This window comes from Halichoerus grypus, chromosome 12 (genome assembly GCF_964656455.1).
Source record: "Halichoerus grypus chromosome 12, mHalGry1.hap1.1, whole genome shotgun sequence".
NCBI lineage: Eukaryota > Metazoa > Chordata > Mammalia > Carnivora > Phocidae > Halichoerus > Halichoerus grypus.
This window is the reverse complement of record NC_135723.1, coordinates 103,059,333-103,083,316: the sequence shown is the minus strand read 5'-3', so window position 1 is coordinate 103,083,316 and position 23,984 is coordinate 103,059,333. Positions and strand designations below refer to the sequence as shown.

Sequence of the window (23,984 nt, the reverse complement as noted above, 5' to 3'; positions counted from 1 at the left end):
GGGCAACTTTCTACCAAGAAATGGCACTTCACTTCTTCCAAACCACCAAGAGCCCCCCCGCCAGGCTGGCCCTGGCTATCTTACAGTTGACAGGCTTTTTGGTTTGACAAGCTGGGGCCGCACACGAGGACTGGAGCAGGGCTAGCCTGGAGCTGTGGGCTGAGACCACAGTGACACCAGGGTCCCTTACCTATTTTCCCGTCTGGCCTCTTAGAAGGCTTGTATGTAGTATGTAATGATGCATAATTTTATTTTGATAAGGGTCACTTATTTGCTTCAGATATCTTCCATTTGTCCTACCAAGCAGGAAAACAGCACCAATGTTAACTATGACTCTGTGACTGATGTCACACAGAACATAAACTGCAGCAGTGTTTCATCATATCGCTGTTCCCAGACAGGACGCGCAGACACACCTCTGGGCGGTGGCACTGGGCAAAGTCACCACCTTGGCTTTATCAAATAGTGCTGGTCACTGGGTCATCCCCAATCTTACAGGTCCTCAATGCAGTCCTCGCTACGAGCTTTACATCACACTCATCATGAGGAGGAAGAAAGAACCCAAATGAAACGAATGACGTGGCACTCTGTCCACAATCTGGCTGGAATCCCCTTAGGCTGAAACGCACAGGTGACGTCACAAGGACAGCGCCACGCTTGGAGCGGGAGAACCGAGTTGAAACCATGGCCGACCACGGCCGACCACTAGCGGTGAGCCCTTGAGCAAGTTGCTTCAACTGTGGGTCTCAGTCTTCTCATCTCTAGAGTGGGGACATGACCTCTGCCCCATTGTCGCTGTGAGTACAAAATACGTAATGATACCGTAGGTCTCAGTATCACATGTGATAAGGGCTCACTGATGTGTGTCGATGCATTTGTATGCACATTCATTCACTTGCTCCCTCATTCGTGTGTGAAAGGATAAGGGAGCAGAAAGAAATTTGGGCCTATGCTGGACTGTAAGTGACGGGCTTTGTAAAGACCTGCAGAGAGGAATAAAGAAAGAAGCAGGCAGATGACAAGAACTCAGGAAGTGTGATGAAGGACACGGCTCCTCCCTGGAGCCAAGGGCGTGTCCTGGGAAGAACATTCTGGAAGAAACAGGCCAGGGGCAGAGTGGATGGAGCCCAGGAAGCTGCTGGTGTCTGGATGTCGTGTGGTCAGCAGTGGGGACTTACTGTGGCTCTGGGACAGGAAGAGGCATGAAGAATGAGCACTGAGGGCTGCCCTCGCGCGTTGGCTGCATGGGAAGGAGGCGGGCGGGGGCTGGGGGTGATGCCACACACGCCCTGGGGGGGGGTGCCGAGCCCACGGGCCTCCCAGCCGGACGTTCACAGGCAGCTCCATCCTGGCTGAGAAACTAGTTCTGACATCACTGATCATTAAATGCAGGGCTCGCATCAGGCCTGGATTTGGACTTTTTTCTCTCCTTTGAGAAATGTTACCTTACGGTCCATGTCGGCTGTTTCTGTCAGGGACCTGGGGGGCGTGTTTGTGAGCAGTGCCCTGAAACCACTCCAAGCATCTCACAGAGTCAGTGGAGACTTACGTTAGGGCCATGACGTGATGAATCCAAGTCAAGAGGCTCAGAGATGTAGAAAACTTGCCCTTCACGTCAGCAACTGGGACCCGGCTGTGCCAACTTCTGTTTATGAAAAAGGTGAACGCTCTAAAGGTTCCAGCACTCCCACCCTCCCCCTGTGGTCTGGGCATCTTCATCCGTCTTGCTGGATGTAGAAAACAGAGAGCTACTGGCTAGGGTTAAATTGAATTTGCGTCCAGACAGGCAGAAGCATTTGCTTTGCAAGGCTTCTTCTCAGTCTGGGCACTTGGCCCAGGGCAGTACGTCCACCTTGCTCCTGAGTGTCTGCTGGCTGAGCGGAGTCCTGGGGGGCTCCTGGGTGTCTGCTGGCTGAGTGAAGTCCTGGGGAGCTCTGAGCGGAGTCCTGGGGAGCTCCTGAGTGTCTGCTGGCTGAGCGGAGTCCTGGGGGCTCCTGAGTGTCTGCTGGCTGAGCGGAGTCCTGGGGAGCTCTGAGCGGAGTCCTGGGGTGCTCCTGAGTGTCTGCTGGCTGAGCGGAGTCCTGGGGGCTCCTGAGTGTCTGCTGGCTGAGCGGAGTCCTGGGGAGCTCTGAGCGGAGTCCTGGGGTGCTCCTGAGTGTCTGCTGGCTGAGCGGAGTGAGTCCTGGGGGGCTCCTGAGTGTCTGCTGGCTGAACGGAGTCCTGGGGAGCTCTGAGCGGAGTCCTGGGGTGCTCCTGAGTGTCTGCTGGCTGAGCGGAGTCCTGGGGAGCTCTGAGCGGAGTCCTGGGGTGCTCCTGAGTGTCTGCTGGCTGAGCGGAGTCCTGGGGAGCTCTGAGCGGAGTCCTGGGGTGCTCCTGAGTGTCTGCTGGCTGAGCGGAGTGAGTCCTGGGGGGCTCCTGAGTGTCTGCTGGCTGAACGGAGTCCTGGGGAGCTCTGAGCGGAGTCCTGGGGTGCTCCTGAGTGTCTGCTGGCTGAGCGGAGTCCTGGGGAGCTCTGAGCGGAGTCCTGGGGTGCTCCTGAGTGTCTGCTGGCTGAGCGGAGTCCTGGGGTGCTCCTGAGTGTCTGCTGGCTGAGCTGAGTCCTGGGGAGCTGGAAAGCCTCAACGGACTGGATACTTGTGCCATCAGGCTCTGGCCCGTGCCCTGGAATCAGGCCTTCCCGGTGAGGAAGAACCCCAGCATACGGTCCTCTGTACCATGTGTTCTTAGTGGCTCCAGAAACACTTAGGAGTCATGTATACGCTCTGGGTTGGTGGTACTGCTCACCAGTCACTCCCAGGGAGGACCAGTGCTGCCCGCCTGTCTTCTTCACAGTGTTGCAGTCAAGATGTAGTAAAAGAATGGATAGGAGAGTCTGAAAAAGCCTACAGTGCCCTCCCAACAGAAGTTACTCTATGGCCTTTGCTAGCGCTGGATGGGAGCCCCGGTCTGCAGACCAGACACCAGGCTCTCCAGGTGTGGAGGGCCCTGCACCCTGCCTTTAAGCTGGGAGGCAACAGGTACACCCAGCATGGGACCAAGTCACCGGCATAATTTTGTATCTCAGCCTTCCATGGTCCCTCCTCTAAGAGAGGCAGGGCTCAGAACACAATCCCTTCCCAGAAATCTGCCCGAGAAGGGACGGATCTCAAGGGGCTGAAGCTGTCCTAATGGCTTGTGAGGTGTATGCCCAGAAGGTTATGCACACGAGCAGCCTCTTCAGGGGGTTGTGCTCTGCCTCCCCTCTCTGATTCCCTACCGCACCCACCACATACATCCCAATGGACCCGTCGTTCACTGAATGCTCCGAGGACAGCAAATGTGGGGACGAGCAACACACAGCCAGGCTGCACGGCTAACCCTCGGGTGCCTGCACCGGGGACGGGAAACGGGGCAGGCAAATCTGGCCAGTCACATGCAGGGATGGGGTGAGGACAGGCAATGAATTTAAAAAGGGGGAGGGGGCTAAACAGTACAGCCACTTTGGATAACAATTCGGCAATTTTTTATCAAGTTAAACATACATTTACTGTGCGAACCAGCAATTCTCCTTGTAGGTGTTTACTCATGAGAAATGAAAACACAGCTCCATGTGTTATTCTGTATGCAAACATTCACAGCAGTTTTATCAAAAAAAGCCCCAAGCTGGAAACAACTCACATGTCAAACAGCGAACACGTAAACAATCACCATGTATCCACGCAGCAGATCGGTTCTCGGCGACAGAACGTATGGTGCAGGCAGGTGACAACGTGGGGCACCGTGGAAAGCAATTATGCTAACACGGACCACATGAGTATGACTCCATCGAGAAGACATTCTAGGAGGGGCGAGACCACAGGGATGGCGACCCGTCACCGGTCGCCAGGGACAACAGCGGGGGGCGGAGGAGGGGCATGACGGATTGTTTTCTGTCTTGGTGTGGACTTGCTCCTGTGATACCATTAGTCAAAACTTACTGGAAACCTGGACTGTAAAACCATGAGTTATTACAGGCAAGTTAGGGTGCAACAAGCCGGTGATTATGTACATGGGACTGCCGTACGCCCGTCCGTCCAGGAGCCTGTCCACCCCGCCGTCCACCCCGTGCCCCTCTCGCTGTCCTCCAGGGCCGCCTTCCTGCTCCAGGATGCCGTGAAGTCAACCTAAGCCAGCGCCACCGGTGCATGGGGCTCCGTGTCCAACCCTCTGTAGGGACTGATGGAGCACAGACAAGAGAGGGAGGGGACACAGAAAGAGTACCAAATAAAGGAGACAGCAAGGGATACACGTGGCCTTTCCATCATCTGGCCTGTGGCTGGCGCAGTTTGGGCACATGCTGGGCGCGCAACTCTCCTGCAGCAGGGAAGGATGCCCAGCATGCGCCACACACGTCCGGCAGACTCAGCCGTCCAGGGCCACCTGCCCTGTGCACTGGGGTGCTTCTCTTCAGGGAAAGGTCTGTGAGCAGGAGGAGGGCTGACCTCAGGCGTGTGGCCAGCTCCTCAGGGGACGGACTCTCACGCCCGACCGAAAGGGGTCCACAGACATGCCTCTGACTCTGTGTGACTCAGACCTGGCAAAATGCAGGGATCCGAACCGGCAGCTTCCCCGCCGATCCCACTAGGTGGAGCCCACAGCAAGCTCCCGCGGGCAGGCCTGGACACCTAGCAGGGAGCAGCATCCCCCAGCCCCAGGCTGGGGAGGGAGCCAGGCGACAAACAGCAGGCTCTGTCCCGTTTCCACGCAGTGGAGCCTTTGCTGAATGTCACTAAATAAAAGGCCGCCACAACCGTTCATCTGAGACCGGCCACTCCCTCTCTGAGTCTGTCAAGAGGACAAGGAAATTAATGTTTCAGGGGAAGCTTTAGTCACTTGTTTCCAGAGAGAGAAGGGTTCAGTTTCCAGGACACTTGGTGACGACAGCAAGTGAAGGAGGGGCAGGTCCAGCGGACCCCAGGTCCCAACTGAAATCATACCTTCAGAGACTCTCATTTCCTTGATTTGGGGTACGGTCCTGGCATGCACCTTCTTCCTAGTCAACACTGCTAAATTAGTTTCCTCCAACTGTCAGCCAACATCCGAGGAATGCCTCCTAGGATGGGACCGATTCAAGGGACAGGCACGTGAAGTTTAACAACAAGCCGTACATGCATATTGTCACCTCTTTTTCAAATGGGTTTGTGGGGAGCATGATTTGGTGGGAAAGTACAGTTGAAACCAGTTCCTTTTGCATGTGGCTGATGGCTTTTCTGCCAGCTGACCCAGCCCTGGCACAGGAGACTTCCCCATGGGGGAGAGAGCAAGGTCTGTGGGCACCCCTTCTTCAAGGTCACGCTGTCCCTGGACACCAGTCCCCCCGGGGTGCAGACACGGTCAAGCCCCTGCCAGAGAAACCCTTCTCTCTGAGGCCTCGGGATGAGGGAGAGGAATGTGTCAGGCAATGAGTGCATACTGAACACATTTCCAAACTCCCATTCAGAAAAAAATACATCACTTCAACAAGGGGACTAGCCATTTGCCGTGAGAAATGGGAAGATGCTCACCCAGGAGGTCGGGTCATTGGAGGAGGACTCTTTGAGAAGGGGGTGTGGACGCTGGTCGCGAAGGGTCAGAGGATGGGGCTGCCAGGCACACAGAGAGCAGCCAGACTCTGGCACGCATGTGGGGGTGTGGGCGCCCAGGAGCACGCCCTGTCTGGGGGCCGCGCTTGCACACACCGTAGACGTGACCACGCACAGGAGTGGGGCTGGCACGCAGGGGCATCGCACGCATCTCCCCGCCCTCCCCCTGCTGCTGCACGGTTCTCCACATTCTTTCCCACAGAGCCCGGACAGAGCTCTAGACCACTTTTACACTCAGCTCCAGGAAGCCATTACACTTGATCAGAGGTGACATTGAGGGTGAAATTTACTGTGTCCAAATGCAGGGAAGGGGGGTTAAAGAGACTTGGCCCTATTATGGAAGATCTCGGTTCCTCCATGAATAGGGCCTGTAGTGCTTTCCACACACTGAAGCAGGCACTTAAATGTACCACCTCATTATTCTACAGTATTTCCTATAACCTTTTCATGAACCCTATGAGTCAGGCATTTTATTTCCATTATATACATGGAGCAATTGGGCCTGGAGAAGCAAAGTAACTCTTCCGTGATTACACGGGTAAAGGGGCTGCCTGGGAATTTATTTCCAGATCTATTTGACTTTAAAGTCATGTTCTCTTGCAAATGCTTGCTAAGGTTTGTATTCTGGAGGGAGGAAGGGAGAAAGGGAAGGAGGATTGGAGGGTAAGGGAGAAGGAAGGACAGAGAGAAGCAGCTAGAGCGAGTCCAGTGTAGACCTCTGAGCTGTCCACGGTTCTGAAAATGTGTGAAAGTCAGTAACACTGGGATTCTCCCCTCTCGATGCCGTGGTAGAGACATGCAAAGCGATATTTTAAGGACATCACTTTCTTCTACATTTTACATTTCTTCACATTAGAACATTATAATAACAATCCTATTCATGCATATTCTGGCAGCTATGAAGGTAGCTGGCTCGAGAGAGCCAGCGTGTGTCTGCCTGGAAGGGCCAGCTGCAGGGCCCCCCAGGGATCCATGAGAAAAAGGCCAGGGAGGAAATGTGGTGAGCCACAGAGGCACTGAGGCGTGCTGAGAATTCTCATTGTTGCCCTCGTGAACTCACTATTTTGAATCTTCTCATGCACCAGGCTCAGCTCACAACAGGACACAGGCTGCCCCAAAGATTTAATTAGAGGGACATGGAATTAACACTGAAAATCTGTCTTCATTTTCCAGGAGAACACCAGCTACCTGTCATCAGTCTGAGTGTGGTTTCTACACGGACTGGGCTCTGCCACATTCCAGCCTTCATTACTCTCCACCAGGCCTCCTAATTGAATCCATGCTCCAAACCTCCCTTCCCTCCTATATATGCGTGAAAACTCACTCAGGCCTGCCATTTTCAACACAACTGCTCTAAAGGATCCCTGTGTTCTTACTGTAAAGACTCACCACACAAGGCAGTGTTTAGGTTCCCTGCACTGCAGGCCTATCCTAAAACCCACCCAACCCCATCTCTACCCACGCAGAGCCCCATGGGAGCACCCGTGCTGTGGCCTGGCCTAGAACTCTACTAATTCCAGAAGATGCTGGCTCATTGCAAAGGTCAAGTCTGTTTAATGATCTTCCCGACCTGGAATATCTGCTCTATGTCTCCATCTATTAAAAATAACTTATTCAACTCTTGAGACTCAGCTGCAGCCAGACTTCCTTTATGAGACCTGATGCCCACAGCTTTCTCTTCTGCGTTCAGTGTTTAAAATAGTCACTCGGGGGCGCCTGGGTGGCTCAGTCGTTAAGCGGCTGCCTTGGGCTCAGGTCATGATCCCAGAGTCCTGGGATAGAGTCCCACATCGGGCTCCCTGCTCAGCGGGAAGTCTACTTCTCCCTCTCCCACTCCCCCTGCTTGAGTTCCTGCTCTCACTGTCTCTGTCAAATAAATAAATAAAATCTTTAAAAAAAATAAAAATAAAAATAAAATAAATAAAATAAAATAGTCACTTGGGCCACTTGATTTTATGATGTTACAGAGTCTGTGTCTTTTCTTTTCAACAGGATTTTGAACTTCTTAAGGATGGCAACCATGCTTTTGTTACTCAATGGAGCATTTCAATAAATACTCATTGACTTATATTGTCTTGTTTGCTTCCACTGGAGGCAAAACAAGAATGTCTTAAATATTAATTGTGGTAGGTCTAATTGAGATGATATAAAAAAGAATGCACTGAGCACTGAGAATTATAGATAGTTGAGGCTATAGACATTTCTTTTAAGACAGACATTGAAACATCCATCACATGGGCATTATAATTACCCAAGTGTCATGGAACAAGCCTTAGCTTTGAGAATTTTATTGTTATAGGGGTTGTATCATTCCCCTCCCTGTAACAGAAAGGATTTCAGCTGGCTAGGAAGTAAAGTCTAATAATATTTAATCTGTTATTACTTTGTTTGCTAAACCCCACATTGCCAATGCCTCCCAATTAAGAGATATGCCAGATTTTCCTTAAAATAGATTTATGTTATAAAAGGAATAATTTTCACCAGTCCATATGATCTTCAGGACGATCCTAATAAATATGAGAAATTGTAATCATACAGAAATATATATATTTTTTAAAAAGCACTCAAGCCAAAGAAAAAATTCATTCCAGAAAAAAATTATGTCAGGAAAATGTCAAGAAGCAGCTAAGTCTACAAAAATTCTTCATGAAAACACTCATATGATGCGTCCTTAATAGAAAATGTTTAGCTGGCTATAATCTCTATTAAAGAAGATGGTTTTATTTTGCTGATTTTCTGATATAAAAACTTAGTGAAACATTTTATGTTAAGAATGACTAGCTTTAAATCTGCCTTAGCAAACAGATTTGTGTAAAAGATACATGTCTTTTAAGAATACACTTTTTGAACATTTAGTACGTGGAAGTCAAACAAATTTTCCCTTCGGTTTCAGATCTTTGCATAGATGAAAACCCTGCTGCCTTGGGATTCTCATTACAACCCTAGCCAGTGTGTGCAGAAGGACGGGCCTCGGCTCCCACCTCAGACAGAGGTCCAAACTCTGAAGGAGGAAGTGAGAGCACGGGACAGGGAGGGCCTCTCCTGGCTTGTGAACCACACCGTAGAAAGGGTATACCCTTCCTTGAATTCTTCTGCCACTGGCAAAAAGGAAGGAAACCAGATTCAGATGGCATTGAAAAATTAATTCAACCCTTCTCCGTGATGGGTTGGAAAGCCTGAAGCCAAGACAACGTTCAAGTTATAAATGACAACTAATCCCATCCAGTAGCTCGAACAGCCTCAGGCTTACGGTGAAGTCTTTAGGGGAGAAGTGAGGAAAGAGAAGTGAGAAATTGGGAGAAATGTACAGATGTGTGTCTTCAGAAGCATCAAGGAAAGCTCTTCGTTTTTGGTATGATAAGTAATGTAAATCCTGATAACTTAACACAGACTTATTTTTGTTTTAAAAACACAGTTGTGCTTCCCTCTCTACCCCAAATCCACGTGGACACAAGCCATAGAATGCGGGCTGCGTCCTTCTCCTGCCACCCGGTGAAGCACCTGCTCAGGTGACTGCTGGAGCTGTCACTGAAGATGCAGAAACCTGAGGCCTGAAGCCTCAACCATGGTCTCATTAATACAGATTAGATGTTGACAATACATGAAATGAATTGATTCATTTTCCATAAACGATCGTAACAAAGAGGGAGAGGTGGGTGGTCAAGCACTGCCAGCTTTGGAGATGCTACGTCGGTGCACAGGGTGATGGGACGGCCACAGACCTTCTCGTCCACCCAGGGTTCTTTACCAGTAAACGTAACGAGTCATCTGCTACATCTTTCAATCGTATAATAGTCCTCAGAAAAGAAATATTTTAGCACCACTAAGTCTGATCTTTACAGCTCTAACGTAACTCAAGGGGTTGTCTTGAGAGCACGGGGTTCGGAGTCAGCCAGGCTGTACGTGAGCTAGGAGATGCGGGGCAGCTACGCCTTACAGCTCTCACTGTAAATGCAGGTAGGGATGCTTTTCTTGCAGGCTACCCTGCTGGAGTGTAGGTGCATAAAAGTCAATTTATAAATGATGGCAATTATTATTACTGTGATGATTTAAAAAAAACCGAAGGCAGCCCGTTATATGTTGACATTCTCTATGGGGGGATCATCATCATCATCATCAACACTGAAAACAAGTCGTCAACACAGACTATCTTGTCCTCTGGTTTGCAGCTGGTTTAGGTCAGGTTGTCCAAATCTACTTTTTCTAAACTCTGACTGATGCAGTGAAGTATTAACACAATGTATTGAGCATCAGATGCTTTTACAGTTCTGAGTTTTACAAATATATAGAAGATGGAACAAAAATATCTGTCACCTATAATACATTCTATTGTCCTACAATGGGCACATAAATCTCAAGGCTTAATCATACTCCTGCCTGCCGTGAGCTTTGAAGATGCAGATCGGCTTGAAAAAATAAGAGAATAATTCCTCCTTAGTGGAAAACATCTGAGTTTATATTTAAAATATGCTTTAAATGAAAAATTCCTATGGATACTTCATTTTTACCACAGTGGCTCATCTTAAGTTTCTTTGAACTTGATTTGTCTACTCATCTCACAGAAACTGTTAATCTCATGTTGCTGCATATCTACATACATCTCTCCTTTGTCTGAAGGCCAAATGAAATTATTTTCTCCGTGTTTGTTTTCCAAAGAGATGCCCATGTTCTACTTAAACTTAGTAGAAAGCAGATGGACACAGTTGTAAACATCCATGTTGCTGGTTCATGCTCTCCTATTAAACAATACTTTTCAGCAATTCCTGCTGCTTGTTTAAATTCAGGAAAATGAGGATGCCTCCCTCAAATATTCATAGACAATCCATACAACACCAGCCATAGCATTTCCAGAGCCCCTCCCCTTTCCAAAGGATTGTGAAAGAAGCCCCAGAGGGGTGGAGGAGGGGAGGAGGGGACGAGGAAGGAGGAATGGAACAAGAAGGCTGGGGGTGGGGGAGGGGAGAGGAGGAGGGGATGGGGGAGGATGGGAGAGAAACAGAAAGCCATCCCTGCCTCTCATTCCTAGTTCAGCAGCCCATCTCCATGCGTCTGACTCAACAAATGGCTTCAGCAAACTTTAACCAGTGTCTTTTGCTGCCTCTGGACTCCAGAGTTGAGCTCCTGATAATGCATCCCTGTGCTGTGTGTGAGTATAGCTACCCAGCACTGAAAGCCTTATAAAATCATGTATGCTCTCATGTCTGTCCTTCCTACACACAGGTTTGGGTCCCAAATCATGCATTTTTGAGAGACCGGATGAGCTTAGGGGTGCCACTCTATTATGTAGATAATCAGAACACTGTGGGAGTCCTGGGGCTATCCCCCCCACTCCCCACCCCTGTACCTGGGAGGGCCACAGCTGATTACAGGGCAGGGTGGGTGGGGAGATAGTCCTGCCCTGCAGGACCTCAAGGGGAAACCTCGGCAACCAGAACAGGAGATAGGTGGCTTTGTTCTAGGACGGGAGACTTCACAAATGGGCAAGTAACCAGATTCATGGGACCTCCTAGAAGCTGGATACAGTTAGACAGGGAGGAGCCAGGGAAGCCCTACAACATCAGGGGACTTCACTGTCAGAATCAAGCTGCCCCATTTCCTGCCCTTAATTCTATGAATTAAGCAACTACTCAGGGTTCTACCCTTTCTTTGTTCTGAGTATTTCTCATTAAAAGAAAATGAAAGAATAATCTTACCCATGAGGAATTTTGCTCAGGACATAATATCCAGTGTAGGAGTGTTGGTATATCTGAAACAGACAAGACAAAAAAAGAAAGAAAGAAAAAAAAAAGCAAGCATTGAGACAAAGGCTGTGACCATGATATTTTTCAAATCACTGTGCATCCTGAAAAACATCAGTGGAGGAAAAGTAGTTAATCAGGAGACCTGGAGGCAAAGTCTTTCACTTACTTAGAAAGTTAATTTGCATATCCTGTTTTTTTACTTTCTTCATTTGCACATTGTTTACTGGGCAGAGGCTTGATATCGACCCCATAGCTGGCTGATTTGTGATTAAATCGGGGGCACAGATTTCCAGCTCAAGGACATGTAGCACAGGACGAATGAAGAGGTCACCAGAGGCTGTCAGTCAGCTAGACCCAGCACACCAGAAGACCCATGTACTGTGGGAGTTCCCTGTAAATTATGGCAAATTCCATTGTGCATCCTCAGTGAATACTGAAACCAAGATAGGCTTAACTGGGCAAACTCCTGTCCTTCTGTACAAAGTGATGTGCATCTTTTAGCTTCAGAGAGTGGTCAATAAACTAAGAACTCATTACAAGAGGGAGTGTGGCTTTTAAAACTAAGGTAACAAAAAACAGTGTTTCCAAACTCCTATAACCCCCAACCTGAAGCTTCTCTTAAAATCTTGAGCTAGGAGATGATTCTCTAACCCATAAATGCAATGACTAGAATGCAAGGGATGACCACAAATGGGGAGAACATGCAGTTCAAGAATTCTTGGCATCCTTCACCTCCAGCTTTCTGGATAGAGACCCTCCCCAGAGCTGGAATGTGATGGATTATCTGCAGGGTTGAAGCAAGAACATACCGCACTTCTCTTTCTTCCACACGTGTACCTTCTGAGAGTCAAAAACCTGTGTGGGGACATGTTCAGTGACCAGCATTTAAAACCACCTTCCTAAAGGTAATGGGTGAGGCCAAGGGAGATAGTTCCAGTGTGAAGCATGTGGGATAGAGGAATGCACTGGGGTGTGGATGATGGAGTGAGCCTGAGAAAGAGAACAGGCAGGACCCTGCTAAGCTCACTGACTCCCCGCCTCATCGGGGCCCCTGGATTAACTTAGAGATAATCATAGTGGATCACAGTTACTGGAGAAAAAGAATCCAGATATAAAAGTAAACAGCAGCCCTCAAGTCCCAAAGTTCTTTTGCTTCCGAAGATCCTGAGACTTCTGCACCAGAAATATGGGGCCTGGGGGGGGCCTGCTGGAGGGAGGTGGGTAGGCATCTGATGAGGAAATTTGTCCAAATACTGCTTTCCTTATGAGTAAATAGCCAGTAAGCCAAAGAATCTGAAGGAGAACTTCCGGACCTGCCCCTGCAATCTGAGAAGGAGCACACAAACCCACTCTGCTGTTTCTGACATGATGCCTGGTACTGCTTCCCCAGGAGAAGGGAGGGCTGGTCCTGAGCAGATTTCTGGTCAGAGAGCACCCACCTGAGGACCCCGTTCTTTGACTAAACTGCTTCTGGGATGGACCAGCTCCCTCAGAAGCAAGAACAGAAGCTCAACAGACACACCACCTTTGTCCGAGGTCAGGGCACATGGTGCTGTTACACGGTGTGCTTAAACTCTCCTCCAAAGCCACCTGTTCATCCTGTTCATCTCACTCTAGTTTCATGATAACTCAAGCAGGCAAAAGGTGACCTTTGTTTGCTAAAATAGGAAAGTGAGGTACAGCAAGGGCAGAGGAGAGAGGAAAAGGAAGGAGAGCGGAGGAATGGAGGCAAAAAGGAGGAGGGGGAGGGGAAGAAGGGGTGGTGCCTAATTCCAAGGGACTTGATCGAATAGAATGTGGCATAAATCATGGTGTGAGACTTCTGAGATCAGGTTGTAAAAGGTGTTGTGGCTTCTTGCTGGCTTTCCTTTGGATCACTGCTCTGGGGAAAGACAGCCGCCATGCTGTGAGGACACCTAAGCAGCCCTAAGGAGAGGTCCATGTGGTGAGCCACCAAGGTTCCTCCCCAGCAGATCACCAACAGCCCACAAGGAGCTGAGGCGTCTTGCCCACAGCCACATGAGGGAGCTTGGATGCACAGAGTCTTCATCCCTAGTTGAACCTTCAGATGATGTAGCCCCGGCTGACACTGACAGACCACGAGCCAGAGACACTCAGATAAGATGGTCTTGAATCCCTGACCCACAGTAATTTTAAGATAAGAAGTGTTGGTTGTCTTAAGCGGTTAAGTTTTGGGTAGTTTCTTATACAGCAATAGGTAAATGGTATATCTAGTCTAAATCCAGAGGAAAAAAGGTACCTATTATATCAAATGTGGACAGACTCTTAAGTTACTGGACTCCCTCCCTATAAATCTCCAGCCACTTCTAAAACAAGCAGATAAACAAATTCCTTATATCAAAACAGTTTCAGTACAGAAGTGAGGTGCTGGGAGGACCACTCATAGACCAAAAACCCTGAGGGAAGTCTTTGAAATGGCTGTAGAGAACAGTCATGGTGATGCCAATGAAGCTGAGGGGTAAGCGGTGAGCTTTCATGGAGGTGAGGGGTGCCGGCTCCTCAGCATCCAGGAACTCACCCAACGCAAGTATTAGCATCCTATTCTGAAGATAGGAAAATTGAATCCGAAGGAATTCAAATTAAGTTCAAGCAAGATTTGATCTGAAGTCTCTCTCTCTCCAATCACGACACTGGAAATTGCCTGAACAAAGGGCATATCTCTTAACTCAAGTTACAAGTCCAAGTTGATTGCTGTCAACCGAAAAATCCAGGATACCAACAGATATAACAAATATGCAAAATTTTGCAGTTGAAAGAATATTTCTTTAATCCCTCTGGAAGCAGTGATTTCAATTCATCCTCTGGTTATGCCATTCCCAGACACCTAGAAGTTGATCTTAACACTCCTCTTTAAACATACCACTAAATAACTCTGAAATTCAGCCCTGGGAGTATCTTCTGACTGCAGCCAATGAGAAAAAGAAGACCGAATTAAAATAATCTTATATGGGCAAGGGTAAGAAGATGGGAGAACTACCCATTCTCCATTCTGTGTGTGTAATATGGGGCAAAAAGGAAAAAAAATATGGATGGAAAATGTGAAATATCTGGAAAACTGAATCACTAATTAGAAAGATTCCAACAAAAATGGGACAGAGTCAAAAAGAGACAGGGAGACCTGAGATGCTGGATCTGCCAAGGATGTATATGAAAGAAGCCTTCCAGAGTGAACAGTTGATGCAAATGGGACCCTTAGAAATGAAAGTGCACTTAGGATTTATATGTTACTCTTTAAAAATTAGCAAAGGGAGAAGGTGATGTAACAGTCTTCTCTTTGCTCCAAGATGGAACTATCAAACAGCATTCTCTTCCACAAAATATCCTCTCAACCCAGAGCCAAAAGAACCACAGGCATAAGAGACTACTCTTTAAAGAGCAAATGCCTTATCTTGAAAGGAATTTAAAAAAAAAAGCTACATCTCCTTGAAAGAATTTGTTCCTTAGAAAGATAAAGCCTTTCCCCCCCCCGCCCCCCGCCCGGTCTCCATCTGTTGTATTTGTGTTTCTTTCTTTAAAATAGTCTCTAAATACTTTTTTTTTTTAAAGATTTTATTTATTTATTTGACAGAGAAAGTGAGAGAGCACAGGCGGGGGGGGGGGGGAGTAGAGGGAGAGGAAGAAGCAGGCTCCCCAATGAGCAGGAAGCCCGACATGGGACTCAATCCCAGGACCCTGGGATCATGACCTGAGCCAACCATCTGAGCCACCCAGGTGCCCCTGAATACTTCTGATCATGGGGAAAAAAGTATAGAGTTGGAAGTTAGTAAGATTGCATTCAGTTATTTTTCTAAGAGTGTACTCTTAGAAGTTCACAGATTTGAGTTACTTTGGTTTCTTCTTCACTATCAAATTTCTCTTGGAAAATTAATATATAAAGACTTGTTACCCAAAACACCATTCACAAGATGGGAAAGCAATTTCAGCAAATTTTCTTTCTAATATATCATGAAAAATAGTTGCTATTGGCATTCAATAATTGGAATAAAAATAACCAGTCAAAAGTCTGTCATGGGGTGAGTTCACATTTGGTTTGCTTCTTCTATTTCTGAAACATCTGCCCACACTTCTTATCTTCTCTCCTCCTCTGCTCCCACGGAGCCATACTTTTTATTTGTCTATGGTCTTCACTACCTCAGCCTCATCATACACACTCATGCCCCGCCATGCACACTCATGCCCCGCTCTGCACACTCATGCAGACTCATTTTGTATCTTCTTCTTCTTCGATGAAATCATCCACTCCTGTAGTTTTAAACCAGATTTCCACCTAGACATCCCTACCTCATGCCTCATAAGCACCAAAAACTCAATAGTCTCCAAAATAAACTCTTCAACAACCCTAAAAACCCAGTTCTCCTTTGATATTTCCTATCTGAGTTGGTGGTTTCATCACTCAGTATACTGAGCTAAAATCAAAGTTCTCCTTGACTCCATTCTTTGCCTCCCTTGACTTCCTGCCCCAGGTCAATCTATCCTCCAATGGCACTGAATTAACTTCTTTAGTCCTCCTCTAATCCACCACCCAGTCTTCACGTCTATGGCCTCACTGCAGATCTCCCCTCCAACTTTTCTCTCCTGCAGAAAGAAGCTACCAAATCCCTTTCCAAGATCAACCCCTGAGGTCTCCACGCCACTCCCTTCTGCTCCCTGGTGAACCTCATGACTCTTGCCTTATAGGTTTTGTAAAAGACCCTGCCTTACATGTTTCCCCACTCCCTGTCCCTAACTACCTCTCCCAAATTTGTAAAATAGAACTCAAATCTCCCCTAAAGGATGGCGGAGGAGTAGGGGACCCTATTCCAACCAGTCCCTTGAACTGAGCTGGATATCTACCAGACCACTCTGAACACCCACGAAATCAGCCTGAGTTGTGAGAAGATATATCTGGATCTCTACGGTGGTTGGTTTCGAGGTATGAAGCAGGGAGCTGTGATTTTGGGGGCAGATATCAGAAGATAAATGGAAGTAGGAGGGAGACTTCGGGTTCCTGCACCGCTGGAGCACAGAAGTCTCTCGCGCTGGGGACCGGGCACAGACTCGCAGACCGGTAGTGGCAGGGAACGGACTTTAGGGCAGCCCACCGGACTGAAACCTGGAGTTGCGGGGGCACACGTGTGAACTGGGGGCGGTTGGTGGTTTTAGAAGCACAAAGGGCAGAGACATGCCTGGACCTGGAAGCGAGGGCTGGGAGTGCAGCTAAGGGGTGCACAACCGAGGACGTTGCAGTTTATAGCAGCACTGAAAGAAACAGAGACAGTGTGGCCTGCAGAGCTCACTGAAGAACAGACTGCGATATATCTGTTCTGAGGCAGAGGGTTGGAAACGGTCTCTTCTGCTTTGACTCTCAGAAGAAATGCAGAAAGCCACCAGGGAAAGCTGCCAGAGAACAAAAGCCCCAAAAAACCGGTTTTCACTGAGCTCATCCCCACCCCCAGGGGGCAGGACAACTCTGTCTAAACAGGGTTGCCTGAGTAACAGCGCAGCAGGCCCCTCCCCGAGAAGACAGGCTGGGAGAACAAGAGGCCGATAATTCTAAGGTCCCTAAAAAACAGGTGCATCTTGCTTGGGTTGTGGTCAATAATTCAGACTCTGTACATTCCCTCAACCACCCTTCAACAGAATGACTAAGAGGAGGAACCCCCAAAATAGGAAAGACTCAGAGACTGACTTCTGCCACAGATTTACAAATGGATACAGATATAAGCAAGATGTCGGAAATAGACTTCAGGGTAACAGTTATGAAGATGATTGCTAGAATGGAGAAATCAATTAATGGCAACATAGAGTCTCTAAGGGCAGAAATGAGAGCTGATCTGGCAGAATTTAAAAAAGCTATCAGTGAGATCCAATCTAATCTAGATAATCTAACAGCTAGGGTAAGCGAGGCAGAAGAACGAATTAGTATCTAGAAGAAAAACTGATAGAAAAGAAGGAAAAAGAGGAGGCCTGGGAGAAACAGCTTAAAATCCATGAAAACAGAATTAGAGAAATAAGTGACGCCATGAAATGTTCCAATGTCAGAATTATCCCTGAGGGGGTGGAGAGAGAGAGAGGCCTAGAAGATATATTTGAGCAAATCATAGCTGAGAACTTCCCTAATCTGGGGAATGACACAAACATTCATGTCCTAGAGGCAGAGAGGACCCCTCCCAAGATCAAGGAGAACAGACACAAGCCCCAGCATGTAATAGTAAAACTCACAAATCTTAGAACCAAAGAAACCATCTTAAGGGCAGTTAGGGGGAAGAGATTCCTTACGTACAGAGGGAGGAACATCAGAATAATGTCAGACCTATTGCAAGACCTGGCAAGCCAGAAAGGGCTGGCAAGACATATTCAGGGTACTAAATGAGAAGAACATGAAGCCAAGAATACTTTATCTAGCAAGGCTGTCATTTAGAAAGGATGGAGAGATAAAGAGCTTCCAAGACTGGCAGAAACTGAAAGAATATGTGACCACTAAGCCAGCCCTGCAAGAAATATTAAGGGGGGTTCTATAAAAGGAGAAAGACCTCAAGAGTGATATAGGACAGAAATTTACAGAGACAATCTATAGAAACAAGGACTTCACAGGCAACATGACAATAAATTTGTATTTTTTCAATAATCACTCTCAACATGAACAGCCTAAATGCTCCCATAAAATGGCACAGGGTTGCAGATTAGATAAAAAGACAGGACCCATCCATATGCTGTCTACAAGAGACTCATTTTGAACCTAAAGATACATCCAGACTGAAAGTGAAGGGATGTAGATCCACCTTCCATGCCAACGGACCTCAAAAGAAAGCGGGGGTAGCAGTTCTTATATCAAACAAATTAGATTTTAAGCTAAAGACTATAGTTAGAGACACAGAAGGACAGTATATCATTCTTAAAAGGTCTATCCAAGAAGAAGATCTAACAATTGTAAATATCTATGCCCCCAACATGGGAGCAGCCAACTACATAAGCCAACTGTTAACCAAAATAAAGAGTCATATTCATAATAATATGTTAATTGTAGGAAACCTCAATACTCCACTCTCAGCAATAAATAGATCATCTAAGCAGAAAATCAACAAAGAAACAAGAGCTTTGAATGACACACTGGACCAGATGGACCTCATAGATATATACAGAACATTCCACCCTAAAACAACAGAATACTCATTCTTCTCAAGTGCACATGGAACTTTCTCCAGAATAGACCACATACTGGGTCACAAATCAGGTCTCAACCAATACCAAAAGATTGAGATTATTCCCTGCATATTCTCAGACCATAATGCTTTAAAACTGGAACTCAATCACAAGAAAAAATTTGGAAGAAATTCAAACACCTGGAAACTAAAGACCACTCTGCTCAAGAATGTGTGGGTCAACCAGGAAATCAAAGAATGTAAACAATTCATGGAAACCAATGAGAATGAAAACACATCTTTCCAAAACCTATGGTATACTGCAAAGGTGGTCCCTAAGGGGAAAACACATAGCCATCTGAGCATCACTCAAAAAAACAGAAAAATTCCGAATTCACCAACTAACTTTACACCTTAAAGAACTGGAGAAAAAGCAACAAACGATGCCTAAGCCACGCATTAGAAGATAAATAATTAAGATTAGAGCAGAGATCAATGAATTAGAAACCAGAAACACAGTAGATCAGATCAATGAAACTAGAAGCTGGTTCTCTGAAAGAATTAATAAAATCGATAAGAGAAAGGATCCAAATTAATAAAATTATGAATGAAAGGGGAGAGATCACGACTAACACCAAGGAAATAGAAACACTTATTAGAAATTATTATCAACTATATGCCAATAAATTAAGCAACCTGGAAGAAATGGATGCCTTCCGGGAAACGTATAAACTCCCAAGACTGACACAGGAAGAAACTGACAACCTGAATAGGCCAATAACCAGTAACGAGATTGAAGCAGTGATCAAAAACCTCCCAAAAAACAAGAATCCAGGGCCTGATGGATGCCCTGGGGAATTCTACCAAACATTCAAAGAAGAAACAATACCTATTCTCCTGAAGCTGTTTCAAAAAATAGAAACAGAAGGAAAGCTTCCAGACTCATTCTATGAGGCCAGCATTACCTTGATCCCCAAACCAGGCAAAGACCCCATCAAAAAGGAGAATTTCAGACTGATATCCCTGATGAATATGGATTCCAAAATCCTCAACAAAATCCTAGCTAATAGGATCCAACAGTACATTAAAAGGATCATCCACCACGACCAAGTGGGATTTATTCCCGGGATGCAAGGGTGGTTCAACATTCGCAAATCAATCAGTGTGATAGAACACATTAATAAGAGGAGAGAGAAGAACCATATGGTCCTCTCAATTGATGCAGAAAAGCATTTGACAAAATACGGCTTCCTTTCCTGATTAAAAGTCTTCAGAGCATAGGGATAAAGGGAACATTCCTCAAGTTCATAAAATCCACCTATGAAAAACCCACAGTGAATGTCATCCTCAATGGGGAAAAGATAAGAGCCTTTCACTTAAGATCAGGAACATGTCAAGGATGCCCACTCTTACCACTATTGTTCAACATAGTACTAGAAGTTCTAGCAACAGCAATCAGACAACAAAAAGAAGGAAAATGTATTCAAACTGGCAAAGAAGAAGTCAAACTCTCTCTCTTCACAGATGACATGATACTTTATGTGGAAAATCCAAAAGACTCCACCCCCAAATTACTAGAACTCATCCAGCAATTCAGTAATGTGGCAGGATACAAAATCAATGCACAGAAATCAGTTGCTTTCTTATACACTAACAATGCAACTGTAGAAAGAGAAATTAGAGAATCGATTCCATTTACAATAGCACTAAAAACCATAAGATACCTCGGAACAAACCTAACCAAAGAGGTAAAGGATCTATACTCTAGGAACTACAGAACACTCATGAAAGAAATTGAAGAAGACACAAAAAGATGGAAAAAGATTCCATGCTCATGGATTGGAAGAATAAATATTGTTAAAATATCTATGCTACCCAGAGCAATCTATACCTTCAATGCCATCCCAATCAAAATTCCAATGACATTTTTCAAAGTGCTGGAACAAATAATCCTAAAATTTGTATGGAATCAGAAAAGACCCTGAGTTGCCAAGGAAATGTTGAAAAAGAAAAACAAAGTTGGGGGCATCACATTGCCTGATTTCAAGCTATATTACAAAGCTGTGATCACCAAGACAGCATGGTACTAGCACAAAAAAAGACATATAGACCAATGGAACAGAATAGAGAGCCCATATATGGACCCTCAACTCTATGGTCAAATAATCTTCGACAAAGCAGGAAAAAATATGCAATGGAAAAAAAGACAGTCTCTTCAATAAATGGTGCTGGGAAAATTGGGGAGCTATATACAGAAGAAGGAAACTTGACCATTCTCTAATACCATACACAAAGATAAACTCAAAATGTATGAAATACCTCAATGTGAGACAGGAATCCATCAAAATCCTAGAGGAGAACATAGGCAGTAACCTCTTCGACATTAGCCACAGCAACTTCTTTCAAGATACATCTCCAAAGGCAAGTGAAACAAAAGGGAAAATGAACTTTTGGGACTTCATCAGGATAAAAAACTTCTGCACAGCAAAGGAAACAGTCAACAAAACAAAGAGGCAACCCACAGAATGGGAGAGGATATTTGCAAATGACACTACAAAGGGCTGATATCAAAGATCTATAAGGCATTTCTCAAACTTAACACCCAAAAAACAATCAAGTCAAAAAATGGGCAGAAGCTCTCTGGAAAACAGTATGGAGGTTCCTCAAAAAGTTGAAAATAGAGCTACTGTATGACCCAGCAATTGCACTACTGGGTATTTACCCCAAAGATACAAATGTCCGTGCACCCCAATGTTTATAGCAGCAATGTCCACAATAGCCAAACTATGGAAAGAGCCAAGATGTCCATCAACAGAAGAATGGATAAAGAAGATGTGGTATATACATACAATGGAATATTATGCAGCCATCAAAAAAACATGAAATCTTGCCATTTGCAACGACATGGATGGAACTAGAGGGTATTATGCTGAGCGAAATAAGTCAATCAGAGAAAGACATGTATCATATGACCTCACTGATATGAGGAATTCTTAATCTCAGGAAAGAAACTGAGGGTTGCTGGAGTGGTGAGGGGTGGGAGGGATGGGGTGGCTGAGTGATAGACATTGGGGAGGGTATGTGCTATGGTGAGTGCTGTGAATTGTGTAAGACTGATGAATCACAGACCTGTACCTCTGAAACAAATAATACATTATATGTTAAAAAAAAAAAAAAAAGAAGAAGATAGTAGGAAGGGAAAAATGAAGGGGGGGAATCGAATGGGGAGACGAACCGTGAGAGACTATGGACTCAGAAACAAACTGAGGGTTCTAAGGGGCAGGGGGGTGGGGGATGGGTTAGCGTGGTGATGGGTATTAAAGAGGGCACATACTGAATGGAGTACGGGGTGTTATATGCAAACAATGAATCATGGGACACTACATCAAAAACTAATGATGTAATATATGGTGATTAACATAACATAATAAAATTTAAAAAAATGGGCAGAAGACATGAACAGACACTTTTCAAAAGAAAATATGCAAATGGCTAAGAGACACATGAAAAAATGTTCATCATCATTAGCCATCAGGGAAATTCAAATCAAAACCACATTGAGATATCACCTTACACCAGTTAGAATGGCAAGTAAAATTGACAAGGCAAGAAACAACAAATGTCGGAGAGGTTGTGGAGAAAGGGGAACCCTGTTACACTGTTGATGGGAATGCAAGCTGGTACGGCCACTTTGGAAAACAGTGTGGAGGTTCCTCAAAAAATTAAAAATAGAGCTACCCTATGACTCAGCAATTGCACTATTGGGTATTTATCCCAAAGACACAGATGTAGTGAAAGAAGGGCCATATGCACCCCAATGTTCATAGCAGCAATGTCCACAATAGCCAAACTGGAAAGAGCCGAGATGCCCTTCAACAGATGAAAGGATAAAGAAGATGTGGTCCACATATACAATGGAATATTACTCAGCCATCAGAACGGATGAATACCCAACTTTTACGTCAACATGGATGGGACTGGAGGAGACTACGCTAAGTGAAATAAGTCAAGCAGAGAAAGTCAATTATCATATGGTTTCAATCATCTGTGGAACAGAAGGAATAGCATGGAGGACATTAGGAGAAGGAAGGGAAAAATGAAAGGGGGGAAATCGGAGGGGGAGATGAACCATGAGAGACTATGGACTCTGAGAAACAAACTGAGGGTTCCAGAGGGGAGGGGCGTGGGGGGATGGGTTAGCCTGGTGATGGGTATTAAGGAGGGCACATACTGCATGGAGCACTGGGTGTTATACGAAAACAATGGATCGTGGATCACTACATCAAAAACTAATAATGTACTGTATGGTGACTAACATTTAATTTAATTTAATAAAATTAAATTAAAAAAAGAAAACAAAGTTACTCGGTGTGAGTCATCTGGAGCGAAGGCAGGTGGTCTGCCTGGAGGAGAGACTCAGGGCAGATGGAAGGGGAGATGGAAGACTATCTTAAAGGTTTTAAAGAGCTTCATGTTTAAGTGTGAGCAGGTCTGTTCTCATTTGCTCCAAGGGGAAAAATAACATTGACAAGTACACATTATCAGGACCAACAATGCTAACTTTTGGTAATTAAAGGTATCCGATACTGAAAAGGCTTACCAGCCTGTTAGCACAGGTATGAAAGTCGAGTTTGCTGGAGCATCAGGGAGAATGTGGGGTATGGTGAGACTGGTCTGGGGGACCAGTAAGATTCCTTCCCAATCACTGAATTCCTCAAGTACCCAGCCAGCTCTGCTGTCCCTCTGCCCTCACCTCTCTCTGCTCTGGCTGGGGACTAAATTCTGCTGCACCCTGGTGTGGGTCACAGCAGCCTAAGCCTGAATCAATGAGTTCAAGCCTTAGCACGTCAGCCTGACAAGTTCCTCACTGTGGTGGGAGTTATTCATGTCCCTCCCACACACAGAATCTACACTCCTTCTTTCCCAAGACACAGTAGACATCTTGTCTCCTGCCAGAATCAGCCTCTGCTTGATTTTTTTTTTTTGCTTTTTTTATTGATCTTTCTCTTTTTTTAATTCCAGTATAGTTAATATTCAGTGTTATGTTAGCTTCAGGTGTACAAAACAGTGACTCAGCAGTTTCATACATTACTCAGTGCTCATCGCGATAAGTGGGCTCTTCATCCCCTTCACCTTTTTCACCCATCCCTCCATTCCCCCCCCCCCATAAGCCTCTGCTTGATTTCCCGTCTCCTGTTTCTGTCATGTATTTTATCGGGCACTGCCCCAGAGACCCAACATCTTGCCAAAATCTCTCACTTCTTCCTGGTCTCTGCTCCTGCTCTTATGGCTAATGGTTTAGTGAATTACAAGCCTTGACGTTGGAGTGAGTGATGATAGAAAATTTCCTGAACGAACCAGTCTTTCCCAGAGAGGCTTCTTCTTGCCTCAAGCAGAAGGTCACATTCACCCCATGTTCTAATGACAACACGGGGCACATATTTCCATACCAACTTATACCATTTCCATGAAGTTAAACCTCTTGTTACGATTTTTTAAAA

General features: G+C 45.9%; 1 protein-coding gene across 5 annotated transcripts in view; it reads right to left on the bottom strand.

Annotated features, from left to right (window-relative positions):
* DPP6 (dipeptidyl peptidase like 6) overlaps positions 1–23,984 on the bottom strand; it is an 898,846-nt gene that overhangs the window by 183,650 nt on the left and 691,212 nt on the right. For all 5 annotated transcript variants that reach the window (XM_078059778.1, XM_078059780.1, XM_078059777.1 and 2 more), the window contains exon 6: positions 11,294–11,346. In XM_078059778.1, coding sequence (XP_077915904.1) covers positions 11,294–11,346 — 53 coding nt within the window. The remainder of the gene's footprint in view (positions 1–11,293; positions 11,347–23,984) is intronic.